Source organism: Pantherophis guttatus, chromosome 16 (genome assembly GCF_059756535.1).
Source record: "Pantherophis guttatus breed Tessera chromosome 16, ASM5975653v1, whole genome shotgun sequence".
Taxonomy (NCBI): Eukaryota; Metazoa; Chordata; class Lepidosauria; order Squamata; family Colubridae; genus Pantherophis; species Pantherophis guttatus.
In genome coordinates this window covers 7,990,407-8,007,712 of record NC_142078.1, presented here as the reverse complement: position 1 = coordinate 8,007,712, position 17,306 = coordinate 7,990,407, and the positions used below count along the sequence as shown (strand labels likewise).

The window sequence follows — 17,306 nt, the reverse complement described above, 5'->3', positions numbered from 1 at the left end:
TTCCTCTTTCCTTTCTCTTCCTCTCCTCTCCTTCCCCTCCCTCTCCTCTCCCTTCTCTTCCTTTCCTCTCCCATCTCTTCCTCTCCTCCCCCTTCTCTTCCTCTCCTCCCTTCTCTTCCTCTCCTCTCCCCTTTCTTCCTCTCTGCTTTCTTCCTCTCCTCTCCCTTCTCTTCGTCTCCTCTCCCATCTTTTCCTCTCCTCTCCTCTCCTCTCTCTTCTCTTCCTCTCCTCTCCCATCTCTTCCTCTCCTCTCCTCTTAGATGAGCTAATTCCACTTTATTGCAAGGCTACATTAACAGAATCTAAGTCTGAAAGGACAAATCTCCCCCTCTCTCTTTTGCAACCTGAGAAGTTAGCGTCCGGTGCCTTTTTCTCCACCCATTATTCAATTGCAGAAGGAAATATTGAAGAAATTAGATAGGTAGAGTTTGACTCAGTATGGAAAAATGAAAGAGAAACAGCAAGCGGTCCAGAGCTGAATATCTCTTGGCTTCAAGGTCAGTTCAGAGCCACAGGACGGTCCCTTCGCTATTCAAACTTGTTTAATGTTTGCAGATGGGGCTAACAACTTTCCATAGTAGTGTTAAGTTACTACAAGCTACTTGGAAAGTGCTAAGCGTGTGTTTTGACTCTGGGGAGTTTATGCAAGTCTTTGGAGTTCCTTTTTTTATTATTATTCCTCCCCCCCCTTTTTTTTGTTAATGGAATTCCTGTTTTTTATGGTTGACAGTAGATGTCCATGCAGCTATTAAAAGCTGTTCACAGCTTTTTCTAAAGCTTTTTTTATTCTTGGTCTCTCTATTTGTTTCCTCGGGAAATAAAATGGATCTGAGACGCCCGTTCAGGCCATTAGTAATCGTATCGACTGATTTCCAGCTTTGTTTTCATTTTTTTTTTATAGGATTGAAAATTCAGAGAAATTTCACAGGACACAAAGTGAACAAAGGCAAGTAGGAAGATTCAATGCCAAGATCTGTTTCAAAGACGTTTCTGCCGAATCTTTACCTTGACTGGGGTTATCGGATCAAATTGGCGTGTCCGATAGACAAGGCCGAACTGATCAAATGCCTCCAAATTGATTTGAGAAAATCTGGATGCGTCCTGCCAATTTCATCCCTCGCCCCACTCCCCCTTCTTTAAAAAAAACGGATTCCAAATGGATTCAGTTGGATAGTCTGGTTTGAATAAAATCGAGCCAATTTTCCTACACCTAGAAAGTCTCATCAATTGAATGGACTATTTTGAATCAGATTCCTCAGGGCTCTTTGCATTCTCCCTTGGAAACAATAGGAGGCTTTTCCTTTGTGGCTTTCCATTATGTTCAGCATTTTAAAAGGAAGATCTTAAATTACTAGGAGTTTTATTTCGCCGTTCTTCTTGGAGGGTGTAGGAGTTTGCTCGCATCTGTTTGATAAGGAGGAGTTATCAGTGGTCGGGGAAAGAAATGAGTAAAAAGTGATTTAAAAAGAGAAAAATGCTGAGGAAGGAAGGGAGGGAGGGAGAAAAAAAAGAGAGAGAGAGAGAAAGAAAGAAAGAAAGAAAGAAAGAAAGAAAGAAAGAAAGAAAGAGGGAGGGGGGAGGGAGGGGAAGGGAAGGGAAGGGAAAGGAGATTAGGAAGGAAGGGAGAAAGAAAGAGGGGAAGGGAAGGTACAGGAGATAAGGAAGGATGGAAGGAAGGAAGGAAGGAGGGAAAAGGGAGGGAAGGGAGATTAAGAAGGAAGGAAGGAAGGAAGGAAGGAAGGAAGGAAGGAAGGAAGGAAAGAAAGAAAGAGAGAGAGAGAGAGAGAAAGAAAGAAATAAGGAGGGAGGGAGGAAGGAACGGGAAGGGAAGGGAAGGGAAAGGAGATTAGGAAGGAAAGAAGGGAGGAAGAAAGAAAGCGAAGGAAAGAAAGGGAAGGAGGGACAGGGTGGGAACAGGAGATAAGGAAGGAAGGAGGGAAAAGGGAGGGAAGGGAGTTTAGGAAGGAAGGAAAGAAAAAGAAAGAAAGAGAGAGAAAGAGAGAGAGAGAGAAAGAAAGAAGGAGGGAGGGAGGGAGGAAGGGGAAGGTAAGGGAAGGGAAAGGAGATTAGGAAGGAAGGAAGGCAGAAAGAAAAAGAAAGAGAAAGAAAGAAAGAGAAAGAAAGAAAGAAAGAGGGGAAGGGAAGGGAACAGGAGTTTAGGAAGGAAGGAAAGATAGAAAGAAAAGAGAAAGAAAGAGAAAGTAAGAAAGAGAAAGAAAAGAGAAAGAAAGAGAAAGAAAGAAAGAAAGAAAGAAAGAAAGAAAGAAAGAGAAAGAAAGGAACTCTATGATTACATTTCACTGACCCAAAATGAGAAACCACATTCTAGAAAGCTAGTTCCTCTTTGCCCTTCTTTCACACACCGATCTATGGTTCAGCAGGATATGCCGTTGAGAACATTATGAGCAAGCTGGTTGAATTTGCGTGCACAGCTCTCCGGAGCACTTTCTTTTTCCCTTGGCTTTCTTCTTTCAGACCGCGCTTCTTCCTTTCCATGGATTTCGCTGGATTTGGCCCAAGGAAGACTATCGGTCTGCCTTGAGGTTCCTCACCTTCTTGATCAATCTCCATTTTTAAGTCTTTTTTCACAACCAATGGGCCAATTCTGAAGATGCCCGGCAAGGGTGGGATCTTCTTACCAGCATGTATCACCTTCTCCTTGGCTATGGTTTTTGAAGTGAACCTGAAAACCAGAAGCTTCAGTCCCTGTTTGGAGGTAAGTGACGGCCTTAGGGGACAAATACATGGCAACATCTTAGACCATTTTGAAACAGCCACCTGTTTTCTCAAGAGCCCTCTCCTCATTGCTTCTTGATACCTCGTGCCTCCAGAAGTTGTGGGTACTCCATCCCTGGAGATTTTTAAGAAGAGATGGGACAACCATTTGTCTGAAGTGGTGTGGGGTCTCCTGACTTGAGCAGAAGGTTGGAGTAGAAGACTTCCAAGGCCCCTTCCAATTCTGTTCTGCTAGTGTCCGATAATCCCAGATCGATTAATCGGTGGCCTCCAGAAGTTGTGGGTGCTCCATCAGTGGTGGTTTTTTTAGAAGAGATGGGACAACCATTTGTCTGAAGTGGTGTGGGGTCTCCTGACTTGAGCAGACGGTTGGAGCAGAAGACTTCCAAGGCCCCTTCCAATTCTGTTCTTCTGGTGTCCGATAATCCCAGATCGATTAATCGGTGGCCTCCAGAAGTTGTGGGTGCTCCATCAGTGGTGGGTATTTTTAGAAGAGATCGGACAACCATTTGTCTGAAGTGGTGTGGGGTCTCCTGACTTGAGCAGAAGTAGAACTTGGAGTAGAAGACTTCCAAGGCCCCTTCCAATTCTGTTCTTCTGGTGTCCGATAATCCCAGATCGATTAATCGGTGGCCTCCAGAAATTGTGGGTGCTCCATCAGTGGTGGTTTTTTTAGAAGAGATGGGACAACCATTTGTCTGAAGTGGTGTGGGGTCTCCTGACTTGAGCAGAAGATTCGAGTAGAAGACTTCCAAGGCCCCTTCCAGTTCTGTTCTTCTGCTGTCCGATAATCCCAGATTGATTAATCGGTGGCCTCCAGAAGTTATGGGTGCTCCATCACTGGAGGTTTATAACAAGAGATTGGACAACTCCTTGTTGGAAATAATATAGGGCCGTGATGGTGAACCTTTTTGGCACCGAGTGCCCAAACTGGAACACGGGTGCATGTGTCTGCATGTGGGCACGGCGGAGGACCAAAAACCCCAAAAACAGCTGGCTGGTGCACACATGCCTGTTTTGGGGCATTTTTGGGGCCATTTTCAGGCTGTTTTTTGGGCCGTTTTCAGGTCATTTATGGGCTGTTTTTTGGGCCGTTTTCCAGTGCTCCAGTGCCCGCGAAGAGCAGCTGGCAATGGTGCATGTGCCCACAGAGAGCTCTGCATGCCACCTCTGGCACGCTTGCCATAGGTTTGCCACCACGGGTATAGGGTTTCCTGCTTGAACAGGGGGTTGGACTAGAAGACCTCCAAGGTCCCTTCTCTGTTATTCTGTTATTCTCGTCTGATGAACGGGTAGGGTTTAAATGTTTCTCCTTTTGAAACGAATCTGGGGTTACTTTTGTTTGCCTAGTTAAGAAATGAAAATCCTGGGGGAGAAAGGAAGGGGAAATAGGGAAGGAATAGGAGAGGAGGAAAAAAGAAAGTAGGAAGGATAAAAGAAGGGAGGGAGACGGAAGAGAAGGAGAAGAAAGATTGCGGTACAATAAAAAAAAGATGAAATGGAAGAAAGGCAACCCCGAACATGTGTAAATGTATTAGGAGAAAGAATGAATTATTAAAAAGTAAAAAAAAGAATAAATATGAGTAAAAATAAAGAAATTAGAATTTGAGGATAAACTCACAAAAGAAATACAAGAAAAAGAAGAAACCGACTATTACTTAGTATGGCAAAGATGGTACGACTGGCTGGAGGAAAGGAAAATAAAACAGAACTAGGAACATGAAAAAAAGAAAGGAAATAGCTAGACAGGAATTGAGTACCAAATAAAAAAACAATAAATCAAGAAGGGAATTCAAGATATCGTTATATATGTAAGGTGTAGAGATATATATAGAGGAATATAGTTTAACGATACGACTTGTAAAATACAAGTCGTAAGACTTGATATATGTTTACTTCTTGTGTATATTGTATTGTCATATTTATGTTTGTTTTCCTTTTTTAAAATCAAAATAAAAAACTTAAAAAAAAAGAATTTGAGGGTGAATGAAGACGTGGTTCATATAAATAAACATAGAAATGTTAAGATAGGATTAAAAAAAACATGGAAAAAAGATGATTTTGGCAGAAATTGTAACAAAGTAAAATGTATTTGGATATGATAAGTTGTATAAGATATGGTATAGCCAATACTCTGTTCGTAAAATATGCGTGTGAATGGGGAGGGGGGAGAGAAAATAAATAAATAAAACTTGATTCAAAAAAAAAAGAAGAAGAAAGAAATGAAAATCCTATCCTTCTAAAATCATGCGTTTTATTATTATTATTTTTAAAAAGGGGGGGCGTGATTTAGAAAGTAATAGGACTATTTAAAGATCAAAATCACCGATCTAGTAGAGGAGGACCAATAAAAGGAGAATATTTGCAGCTCAGGGTTGAAAAGAGGAGTCCTTGGTGCTCTCTGAGCTTGATTGTTTTCTTGTGGACATTTCATTACCCAACTAGATAACGTCATCACTGCTACCTGTGTTTTCCCAAAAATAAGACCTGTCTTATTTTTTTTGAGCCCCGAAATAAGCCTTATTGGCCTTATTTTCGGGGAGGGCTTATTATTTTGGGGCGTGTGGAGCAAGATGGGACTCCTCTTGCCATCTTATCTGGTTTCCAGCTCTGCGTTTAAATATTTTCGGGGAGGGCTTATTTTCGGGGGGAGTGTTCTGCCCCAGCTACGGACCCCAAAGCACGCAGCACACACAAAGTCTGTACAAACCTTAGTTTACTAAATTAAACAGGTTTTTTTTTTCAAACAAAGGCCGTTAATTAACTTTCTTAACAGCCTACAAGAATCCAAAGAATAAATAATCTTAATCTTACTAGGGTTGGCAGAAAGCCCAGAAGCAATTTGCAGAGAACTAAAATCCAGACGCGAAGGAGAGTGAACGAAGTTGTTCCCTGCAAATTGCTTCAGTCGGCATTCCTCCTTAAATAGTCGCCAATTAGCCCCAAGCCTTACTCTCAAGGAGACCTCCTCCTCAGGAGCCACTCCTGCCTTTTGGCAGCTCTGCGTACCTGTGCATCGAGAAGAGGCTCCTCCTCTTTGTCCTCTTCACTTATGGGAGCTTCTGGAGGTTCTGAAGGCTCTGGCTGAATCCCAGCCTCTGGCACCACATCTTCTCCAGCCTCCTCATTGTCCGACTGCACAGGCTGCTGGTGCAGCACCACAGCAGCCTCCTTGCTGTCCGAATCAGCCACCAGCCGCACAGGCCACGTACGGGCCAAAAAGGGAGGCATATTTTAGTACATGCGCTCAAAAGCCCAATTGGGCTTATTATCAGGGGATGTCTTATTTTCAGGGAAACAGGATAGAAGGGAGAGGATTTTGCTTTGTGTTTATATACACAGCTCCTTCTAGGAGACTGATGATGTTACATAGTTTGGGTAATAAAACGTCTGCAAGCTCAGAGAGCACCAAGCACCCCACAGATTATAAGGAAGGAATACTTTCTCTTTATGGTCTCTTCTACTTCTAGGTAGTTCCAGGTCACTCATACAGATGCATGGAGATGAACCTCACTAGGATCCCTTCGGGTATCCCAAACACCACCCAGACCTTGGACCTCAGTTTCAACCCGCTGAAAATCCTGCACGCCAATTATTTCTCAGCAGTGTTTGCACTGAGATTTCTGGACCTCACTAGGTAAGGCGCTTCAACAGAAGAGATGCGAAGGTGGGATAGGATGCAACCATTTTCTGGATGTTATTTCCTTCTGTAAAACCAATGACTCAAGTTTCCTGGGTCCCTGACAGATGGCAATCGGTTGTGTGAACAGGAAAATCTGTTAAGTGTATAGTCTATAGAGATTATCCAATTCTCCGAAATGCTGGAAGTGTAAGATTAGTTATGGAACATTCTATCACCAATGGTGGACATGCCCGGTGGCGAAAAATTTTTGGGAAGAAAATTAAAAATTGGATCGAAGAAATAATCCAGAATTCAACAGAGGGAAAACCTGAACAGTTTCTATTAGGGATGTCAGTAGAAAATTATACTAAAGAAACACAGTATCTCATACTACATATACTGACAGCAGCACGTATTATATATGTGCAATACTGGAAGAAAGAAGAATTACCACCAGATAAGGATATAATTAAAAAGATTTTGGAATGCGCAGAACTGGATAAACTAACTAAAGAAATTCAGGGGAAAGAGGAAACCAAATGCTATAAAGTGTGGAATAATTGGTATGAAGGGCTGAAAAATAAGGAAATAAATTAAAGGAATGAGGAAGGGAAAGAGAAAAATGTGATAGATCAATTAACATGTTAATAGAAATGAAACACAATAGGAGAAAAAGGCTGAATAAGTTAACATTATAATATCTGTAAATATTAATATATAGTAAGAAATGGATCACTGTTAAGTAGCTGAAAAAGAAACTAAGATTCTTGTATATGTTGTATGTGTCAAGTTTCCGAAAGATGCCCTAATTAATTCATGATCCATGATCCAAACTTCAAGGGAAATATAGTCATTTATTAGGAGCAACATTCCGGCAATACTCGGATGCAGTTAGGACTGATCCCACGTAGATTTACGTTCCCCTATGACCCTGTCTCTCCCCTCCTTTCTGGCCATGTCATAAATCACATTCTCCAATTAACCATTTTGGCTGGCTGTGAAACCTAACACCCTCCTTCTGATTGCGGTCAGGAAGAATGTATGGAATTCACTTCAGTTCTCCCTCCCTCCTGCTCATGGCAACTTGAAAGCTTCGCAAGTTGACAGTATGTCTATGTATGTCTTTTTAACTATGTTCAAAATAAAAAACGTAACCAAAAAAAAAAAGAGATTATTCAGGTCACAGTTGTCCCAAAGGTGCCTTTTCAAGAGGCAACTGGACTTTCTTGATTTTTCTTTGAAGACACTTTTGCTCCTCATCCAAGAAGCTTCTTCAGCTCTGACTGGATGGTGGGGAAGGGAAGGATTTATCTTCCTTGCAGACAGTTGGTCATTTGCATTCTTTTAGAGAGTCAGTGAGGCCACTTGGAGGTTTGTCTGCATCCTCAGGGTCACCTAAGTAGTGCAAAGTGAGGACACAGCTAAACCTCCAAGTGCCCTCAATGACTCTCTAAAAGGATGCAAATGACCAGCTGTCTGCAAGGAGGATAAATCCTTCCATTCCCCACCATCATCCAGTCAGAGCTGAAGAAGCTTCTTGGATGAGAAGTGAAACGTCTTCAAAGAAAAAACAACAACAACAAGAAAGTCCAGCTGCTTCTTGAGAAAAAACATCTTTGGGACAGTTAAGTGTATAAGTAACGTAATTTAGGCAAGTTATTATTTTTTTAACCCAGTTAGGCTGGGCATTTTTGCTCCAAGTGCAATTCTACTTTTCCTAAACTCCACCTCTGATCTTCATTGGAATAGAAGCTGGTTGCATTGTAGGGTTTTTTTTTTTTGTTTTTTTTGCATTTTGACTTTAGCAGGGATGGTATTTTTTAGAACGTACCATTCCTCAGTATAGGGGTGTTTTTTGTGTGAAAAATAAATAAGTCCTTCATATCTTTCAACCTTTTAAAATTAATCACTTTGTCTTCTTAAACGCTGGACTTGTACACTTGTCTTAAAAGAGTTTTTGTTTGTTAACTTTTTTTTTTGTTTTAAGTTCTCATTGCATTGTTCTCATTTCCCCTTCCCTGTTTTAAGAGTTTAAATTTTGTGCTGAATGTGGAAGTTTGCGAGTTCGCTATCTTATGAAAAGACAATTCTTTAGTTGGCTACCTTTATCCTGATTCAAAGCAGATTCCAGAAGCGGGGAAAATGCTAAATGGGTATAAAAACGTCAGGATGGGAAAGTTGTGCAAAATTTTGAATTGATTTCGAATCTAAGTGAATATTTAGATCCGGTAGTCAAAGGCAGTCGATCTACGAAATTCTATTGGAGCTTTTCCAAGTCAACCCACTGTCTTTGGAGATGGTTTGAACTGCAAATCTGAATTGGATATTGCATCCTTACGGTTCTTGACTGTCAATCAAATAGATTTTTTTTTAAAAAAAATATTTATAACACAACACAATATGTAACAAACGCAAAACACAAAACGCATAATATAAATTCCTTTTTTACAACTGTTTCGTAACGGTCATCTTCTAATATTTACATCTTCCCCATTTCCCATTATACTGTACTTTTCCTTCTTGTCCCTTTTTCTCTTATTTACATTATAATTCCTAACAATCATGATATTAATTTTGTACATTTTATACCTTGCCCTATAAACATTTTACATTTATAACTTCTCCCCTATTTATATAAATATAAGATAGAATGGAATGGAATGGAATGGAATAGAATGGAATGGAATAGACTAGATTAGATTAGACTAGATTAGACTAGACTAGAATAAGGGATAGAATAGAATAGAATAGAATAGAATAGAATAGAATAGAATAGAATAGAATAGAATAGAATAGAATAGAATAGAATAAGGGATAGAATAGAATGGAATGGAATGGAATGGAATGGAATGGAATGGAATAGAATAGAATGGAATGGAATGGAATGGAATGGAATGGAATGGAATGGAATAGAATAGAATAGGGGATAGAATGGAATGGAATGGAATGGAATGGAATGGAATAGAATAGAATAGAATAGAATAGAATAGGGGATAGAATGGAATGGAATGGAATGGAATGGAATGGAATGGAATGGAATGGAATAGAATAGAATAGAATAGAATAGAATAGAATAGAATAGAATAGAATAGAATAGAATAGAATAGAATAGAATAGAATAGAATTCTTTATTGGCCAAGTGTGATTGGACACACAAGGAATTTGTCTTTGGTGTATATGCTCTCAGTGTACATAATGAGAATAAAATACATTCATCAAGAATAAAAAGATACAACACTTAGTGATAATCAAGGTTACTAATAAGCTATCAAATCGTACTAGGAAACGAGTAAAAATAATTTAAATAGAAAGATACAAGCAACATGGTTATAGTCATAAGTGGGGAGAGATTAGATACTAGTAAGGAAGAGAAGAAGAATAGTAATATAGTCTTAGTAAAGTATTTGACAGTGTTGTGGGAATTAGTTGTTAAGCAGAGTGATGGCGTTCGGGAAAAAAACTGTCCTTGTATCTAGTTGTTTTGGTGTGCAGTGCCCTATAGTGTCCTTTTGAGGGTAGAAGTTGAAACAATTTATGTCCAGGATGCGAGGGGTCTGTAAATATTTTCACAGCCCTCTTTTTGACTCGTGCAGTAGACAGGTCCTCCATGGAAGGCAGGTTGGTAGCCATTGTTTTTTCTGCAGTTCTAACTATCCGTTGAAGTCTGTGTCTGTCTTGTTGGATTGCAGAACCAAACCAGACAGTTATAGAGGTGCTGATGACAGACTCAATCATTCCTCTGTAGAACTGTATCAGTAGCTCTTTGGGCAGTTTGAGCTTTCTGAGTTGGCACAGAAATCTTTATCAAGGTCATATAGCATAAAATTCGACTGATGGGAGCACCTATGAACTTTCACCTTCTTTTCTCACCTGTTCCAATAGGTGTCATCTCTGGAAGATCGAAGACAATGCCTTTACGGGACTCAACAGCCTTTCGGTCTTGGTCCTGACCGGTAATCCTCTCCAGATTTTGGGACCGAGGGCTTTCCACAATTTACCTTCTTTGCAAAAGTTCGTTGCCGTCGAAGCCAATCTGTTCTCCTTGGCCGCGTTGCCCATCGGGCACCTGACGTCGCTCCAAGAGTTGAACCTGAGACACAACCACATTGACTCCTTGAAGCTCCCTGGTTATTTCTCCCACCTAATCTTTCTCCAGCACCTGAGCTTCCAATTAAACGAGATCTCCTCCGTCTCGGTCGGAGATCTAGATGCTTTAGCAAGCCGGAACTTGACGTTGGTGCTATCGAGAAACGAAATAAAATCTATCGAACGGAACGCCTTCGCGGGACTCCACCTTCAGCAACTGGTTTTGAGAGGCTGCTTTGAGGATAGCGCCGTTATGCAAGCCAGCATCCGGAATATGTCCGGTTTGCATGTTAACAGTTTATTGTTAGGAGAATACAGAGATATCACCAGAGTAGGAACCGTTGACAAAACCCTTTTAGATGTCCTGTGTGACCTGCATTTACAGGAGTTCACTATCATTGAAATGGACTTCCTAGAAAGTACAAGCACCCGCTCGGCTTGCCTCAACAATATCTCCATGGTGCGGGTGATCCATACTTATGTCAGTGAAGACTTAAAGTATCCAAACAACTCCAATATTTCCCAACTTGAGTTCAAGAACTGCGGACTGGATGCGGTACCTGCTAAGCATCTCTCTTCCTTAACGAAGCTAAGAGTGCTTCGCATCACTCGCAATAAAGATCTCAGATACTTCAAGCAGTATTTCAGAGGCCTCCATAACTTGGAGACCTTGGACCTCAGCATTAACAGGCTGGTCACTCACCTGTCCTGGGTCGACCTCCTGGAGGGAGCTCCCAATCTGAAGCATTTGAACCTCAGCTTCAACACGGAAATCAAGTTAGAAATTGAATGCAGCGGGCCTGGCAAGCTGGAATATTTGGATTTCCAACGCACCGCCCTCGTCTCGCCTGGGATCGTTCCTTCGTTTTTCTGTCTCCACCATCTGCTTTATCTTGATATTTCCTACACGGGTACCACGGTTATAGCTCAGTGTTCATTCTGTGGATTGCACAGCCTGCGGGTGCTCAAAATGGCAGGCAACGGCTTTGCCAACAATCAGCTGGTTGACAATTTCCGGAATCTCACCAAGCTGCACTTTTTAGACATTTCCAATTGCCAACTCAAACATATCTCTCTCAGCAGTTTAACCGCCCTCCGTGAACTCCGGGTGTTGAACATTAGCCATAATAAACTGCTAGGTCTCCATCCAGAGACTTACGTCCACACTCCTCTTCTCACCACCCTGGATTTTCACAACAACCAGTTGGCTGCTTTGACGGAGGAAGATCTGAAGAACTTGCCTGCTAGCCTGAAACATCTGGACCTCTCTGAGAATCTTTTCGATTGCTCTTGCAATCACGCGGGTTTCTTGCGGTGGGTGAAAAACTCCTCGTCCCTCCTTCGAAATGTCCCAAAGATGCTCTGCTACAGCCCCTCGGACTTAAAAAATGTGCAAGTGATGGATTTTGCCTTGGCCTCCTGCGCGATCAACACAACCACAGTGGCCATTTCGGTGACCGTCGTCCTGGTTCTGATCGTCATCCTGATTCTGTGTTATAAATATTATTTCTACCTCTACTACGTCATGGTGCTCTTCATGGGAAACAGGTTCTCGGATGAGAAGGAAACCGTCTACGATGCGTTTGTGATCTTCTCCAGTAAGGACCAGGAATGGGTGAAACAAGAACTGCAACAACCTCTGGAAGAGGAATTGCCGTACTTCCGTCTCTGTCTTTTCTACCGGGATTTCATCCCTGGAGTCTCCATCATCACCAACATCATCAAAGAAGGTTTTCAGACAAGCCGAAAAGTCATCGCTGTGGTCTCGGATCACTTCCTGGAAAGCCGTTGGTGTAACTTCGAACTGGAGGTGGCTCAATCTTGGCAGTTGGTGGAGAGCAAAGCCAGCCTCGTCTTAGTTGTCTTACAAGGGGTGGACAAAGCAGCCTTACACCGCAAACTGGGGTTGTTCCGTTATCTACGGAGAAACACCTTCTTGACTTGGAAAGACCGGGATTTCAGCCGTCATGTCTTCTTAAGACAGTTGAGGTCGGCCTTGCTTGAAGGCAAAACGTGGACTGAAGATGAACTCAGGCTAATGTCGAAAAATGGGTGAGGTCTACCTTTGATGCCCAACTGAGCCGGTCAATCTAATTGAAGGAAGCCTTCAAGAATAGGTGGTCTCGCCTTTAGAATTTCCATTTGGGACCTAATATCCCAATGTCTATGGAGATTCTCAGCCATCCGAGTCATGGTTGTCACAAAAGGAGGAGGCGGGCCGCTCCCGGTTCGCACCAGTTCAGGCGAACCGGTAGTTAAGATTCTGTGCGGTTTGGCGAACTGGCAAATTCCACCACTGGTTAGCCTTGCCCCCGCTTGTTTTTCAGGCTGTTTTCCAGGCCATTTTTAAGTCGTTTTTTGGGCTGTTTTCCAGGCCATTTTCAAGTTGTTTTTCGGGCTGTTTTTAGGCCATTTTTCAGGCCGTTTTTGGTCTGTAAAACAGCCTGAAAACGGCCCGAAAACAGCCAAAAAACGGTCCAAAAACAGCCTGAAAATACCCCCCCAAAAAATCCCGGCCAAAAACAGGCCGAAAAATGGGAAGGAGCAGGGACAGCCAGTGGTGAGACTAGCTCCAACCGGCTGAATCCTACTTCTGTCTTTGAGGTGAGTGGCCATGAGGCAGGGCTGGGTATGATGAATGACGTCACCCACCCAGTCACATGACCAACTGGCCACGCCTACCCAGCCAGAGAATCAGTTGTTAAGTTGTTATTCAAGTCCCACCAATGCCGAAAGGTGCTTTTTTTTCAAGAGGCCAATGTACTTTCTGGTTTTTCGTTGAAGCTTCTTGGATGAGGAGCAAAGTGTCTTCAAAGAAAAACCAGAAAGTCCAGTGGCCTCTTGGGGAAAAAAAAGCATTTTTGGGACATAATATCCTCAGCCACAACCAGGCCCATTTCTTTGGGGTGTGCCTGAGCAAACGGGTTGGACTAGAAGACCTCCAAGTTCCCTTGCAACTCTGTTATTCTGGATGAGGAACGTAGAAACTATGTTCCTAGGAGTAAGTGAAGGTGTACCCTGGAATGTCATACTTTTGTCTTTCTGTTCTGGGAATTATTTTCTATATATGCGGTAAAGGAACCGATAAGAATAACAGACACCGCATTTTGACAGAAGCTGTGACCTCCTCCTTTTTTTAAAAAAAAAAATGCTGAAAAAATGGAAGTTAATTTGTGTGACACTAATGGAAATGACGGAGGAACGTTCGTAAATAAATGTCTTAATTATTCCACTCTTACTTTGTCCATGCTTAGCAAGATAATGACAGCAAGAGGTGCTGGCATTGGAGGGAAATAATATTTTAAACCTGCAGGCAGGAGGTTTAAAAGCAAAGGTGTACAAGGCAGCTTGGGTTCCTAATGGCCACAGGTCGAGCATTTCTGCAGCCTTTTCTCGGGTGTTTATGTGCTTCTGTGAACATTTGCACCCTTCCTTCTGGTGAAGAATCCTCTGTTTCAGACACGCATGAAATGACTGATTTCTAATGCTCCCCATTCACTAATTTTGGAGTAATTTTGGGGAATTGGTAGTTGGGAATGTGCGTTTCTGGGTCATTAGTGATTTTCCTGCATAGACATAGAAATATTGGCTAATTTCTACATTATATTTTTAGGGATGCGGTGGCTCAGTGGCTAAGACGCTGAGTTTGTCCGACTCAGTACCGACTCAGAAGTTGGGGTTAAATCTGTGTAACCTTCTGTCCTTCCAGAGTCTCTTGCAAACACAAAGTGTTCCTGGGTTTTGCTTCTATCACACAAAGGAGCACTAAGGCTTAAACATACGAGGAACGGTTGCAGGAATTGGATATGTCTAGTCTAGTGAAATGGGACGCGGTGGCTCAGTGGCTAAGATGCTGAGCTTGTCAATAGAAAGGCTGGCAGTTCAGTGGTTCAAATCCCTAATGCCGTGAAACAGGGTGAGCTCCCGTGACTTGTCCCAGCTTCTGCAAAACTAGCAGTTCGAAAGCACGTAAAAAATGCAAGTAGAAAAATAGGGACCACCTTTGGTGGGAAGGTAACAGCGTTCCATGCGCCTTTGGCGTTGAGTCATGCCGGCCACATGACCCCGGAGACAATCTTCGGATAGCGCTGGCTCTTCGGCTTTGAAACGGAGATGAGCACCGCCCCCTAGAGTCGGGAACGGCCAGCACGTATGTGCGAGGGGAGCCTTTACCTTTTAAAAATGCTTGATTTACATCAACTCGATTTAAATCATAATTTTTAAAGAGCAACCATCATCTCTATCCCGCAGCGGCTCTTTCTCTGACTTGCTGTTGACTCACCAACCGTCCCATTCACTTTAATGGGACGGCTGGGGATGGGGCAGGGACACAACAAGGTGAGGGGCGTGGCGAGGAGCAGGTAAGTGGATGCCCGCTAACAGGCGCTGCTGCCATGATGGATCTGAAATGACAGGCATTCTTTAAAGAGCCTTGATAGTACAGTGGTTTAGTGCACCCTGTTATTAACACAGCTGCCTGCAATTTCTGCTGGTTCGAATCTCTCCAAGGCTCAAGGTTGACTCAGCCTTCCATCCTTTCTAAGGTAGGTGAAATGAGGACCCAGTTTGTGGGGGCAATAAGCTGACTTTGTATAAATATACAAAAGGATGAAGGCTATTGCTTAACGCATTGTAAGCCGCCCTGAGTCTCCGGAGAAGGGCGGCATATAAATCAAATTAAAAAAAAAAAAAATGTAAGGACTCATTCTTGGCTGGCGGTTAGAATCTTTAACATGATTATTTGCCAAGAAAATGAAGGTTTCCTATTTAGCTTGCAGAGCTCGGATTCATCGAATGACTTGACCAAAAAATGTAAATATTGCAGAATATACAGCCTCCTCATGCTACGTATCTAAGCTCCGTTTCATGCCGAATAAACAAAATTATTTATGTATCTTAAATGGAAAACTATCTTGAGATAGATCTTTTTACTCCAAAACCATTTTTATTAAAATAAATTTGATTTTTTTTTAAAAAAATCCGATTTCAATCAAAAAAAATCCGATTTCAATTAAAAAAACTCCGTCTTTTTTATTTATTTTTTAAAAAAATCATTGATTTTTATCCACCCTGGCCCACCGTCCTCATTCTGAATCGGAAGACTGTTGTTAAATCGTAGCATATTTCCTTGCTGTTTCCATTTCTCTGGTGTAAAGAGACCCCAAATTGGTTCCATCGTCAAATGGCATCATGAGTTGTTATTGTTCATTAAGGGAAGTGCTCTTTGATTTATCCAATTTAACGAGCTGGCCAATTGGATCGACACTGAGAGGCTTACTGTACGAACACTCTATCTATCTATCTATCTATCTATCTATCTATCTATCTATCTATCTATCTAGTGTTTTTCCTGTAGAAGCACCTGATCTACTCCAATATGGGAGGAAGCATACATATTTCTATCATCTATCTATCATCATCTATCTATCTATCTATCTATCTATCTATCTATCTATCTATCATCTATCTATTTATTTACTCTACTCTCTCTACTCTACTTACTCTACTCTCACTCTACTCTATTCTCTCTACTCTACTCTCTTTACTCTACTTACTCTACTCTACTCTCTCTACTCTATTTACTCTACTCTCTCTACTCTAACTCTACTGTACTCTACTTTCTCTCCTCTATTTACTCTCCTGTACTCTCTCTCCTCTCCTCTACTTTACTTACTCTACTTTACTCTACTCTATTCTACTCTCTCTACTCTATTTACTCTACTCTCTCTACTCTAACTCTACTGTACTCTACTCTCTCTAATCTAACTCTACTGTACTCTACTTTCTCTCCTCTATTTACTCTCCTGTACTCTCTCTCCTCTCCTCTACTTACTCTCCTCTCCTCTCCTTTACTTACTCTCCTCTCCTCTCCTCTCCTCTCCTCTCCTCTCCTCTCCTCTCCTCTCCTCTACTCTACTCTACTCTACTCTACTCTACTCTCTACTCTACTCTACTGCCCTCCCATCCAATCATACATCTCATCTGACCTTGCTTATCCTTTGGACCAACCAGGGTTGGCAATCTGCTGTCATTTGCTCTGATGATGATTACTGTGATTAGTACTGTCATTTATGAGGTGCATTTTAGCCTCTGACCCATGGAAAAGTTGCCACATTACTCAGTCATAATGTTTTCCAGTGGATTAAGCTAGCCAGCTCCAGCTTCTGATTCCTACAGGCGCAGGCAGCTTTCAAGCCAGTGACTTATACTTATAAAAAAAAGCGAGCGGACGCTATATTCTTAATGAGCTCAGGATTGCAGCTCTACATTTCTGGCACACAGCAACAAAACCAACATTAGAGAGGTCATTTCGCAAGGTCCTCGCCGCTAAGGCTAGTAGAGAAAGCACCAAGCAATGTAAATATTTGTCAGAATTCCATCTGCAGAGTTAAATTTTAAAAAAATGAAAACCTCCTTCTGTATGTCTCTCTGTGTGGGCTCTCTTTGTCTCTAACAAAACACAGCCTAGTATGTGTGTGTCTCTCTACATCTATCTATCTATCTATCTATCTATCTATCTATCTATCTATCTATCTATCTATCTCTATCATCTATCCATCCATCTGCCCATCCCTCCATCCCTCCATTCGTCCATTTATCTATCTACCGGTATCTATCTGCCCATCCATCCATCCATCCATCCATCCATCCATCCATCTATCTGCCCATCCCTCCCTCCCTCCATCTTATCTATCTGCCCATCCATCCATCCACCCATCTATCTTATCCATCCATCCATCCGTCCGTCCATCCGTCCATCCTATCTATCTATCTGCCCATCCATCCATCCATCCATCCATCCATTTATCTATCTACCAGTATCTATCTGCCCATTCTTCCCTCCCTCCCTCCCTCCCTCCAT

General features: G+C 42.1%; 1 protein-coding gene across 1 annotated transcript; it reads left to right on the top strand.

The window, feature by feature from the left end:
- Positions 1 to 2,371: 2,371 nt before the first annotated feature.
- Positions 2,372 to 13,676, top strand: TLR4 (toll like receptor 4). The gene is made up of 3 exons (XM_034405045.3): positions 2,372 to 2,716; positions 6,207 to 6,373; positions 10,241 to 13,676. Exons 1-3 carry the CDS (start codon positions 2,612 to 2,614, stop codon positions 12,498 to 12,500), a joined length of 2,532 nt encoding a protein of 843 aa, XP_034260936.3. The 5' UTR covers positions 2,372 to 2,611; the 3' UTR covers positions 12,501 to 13,676.
- The last annotated feature ends 3,630 nt before the right edge of the window (positions 13,677 to 17,306 follow it).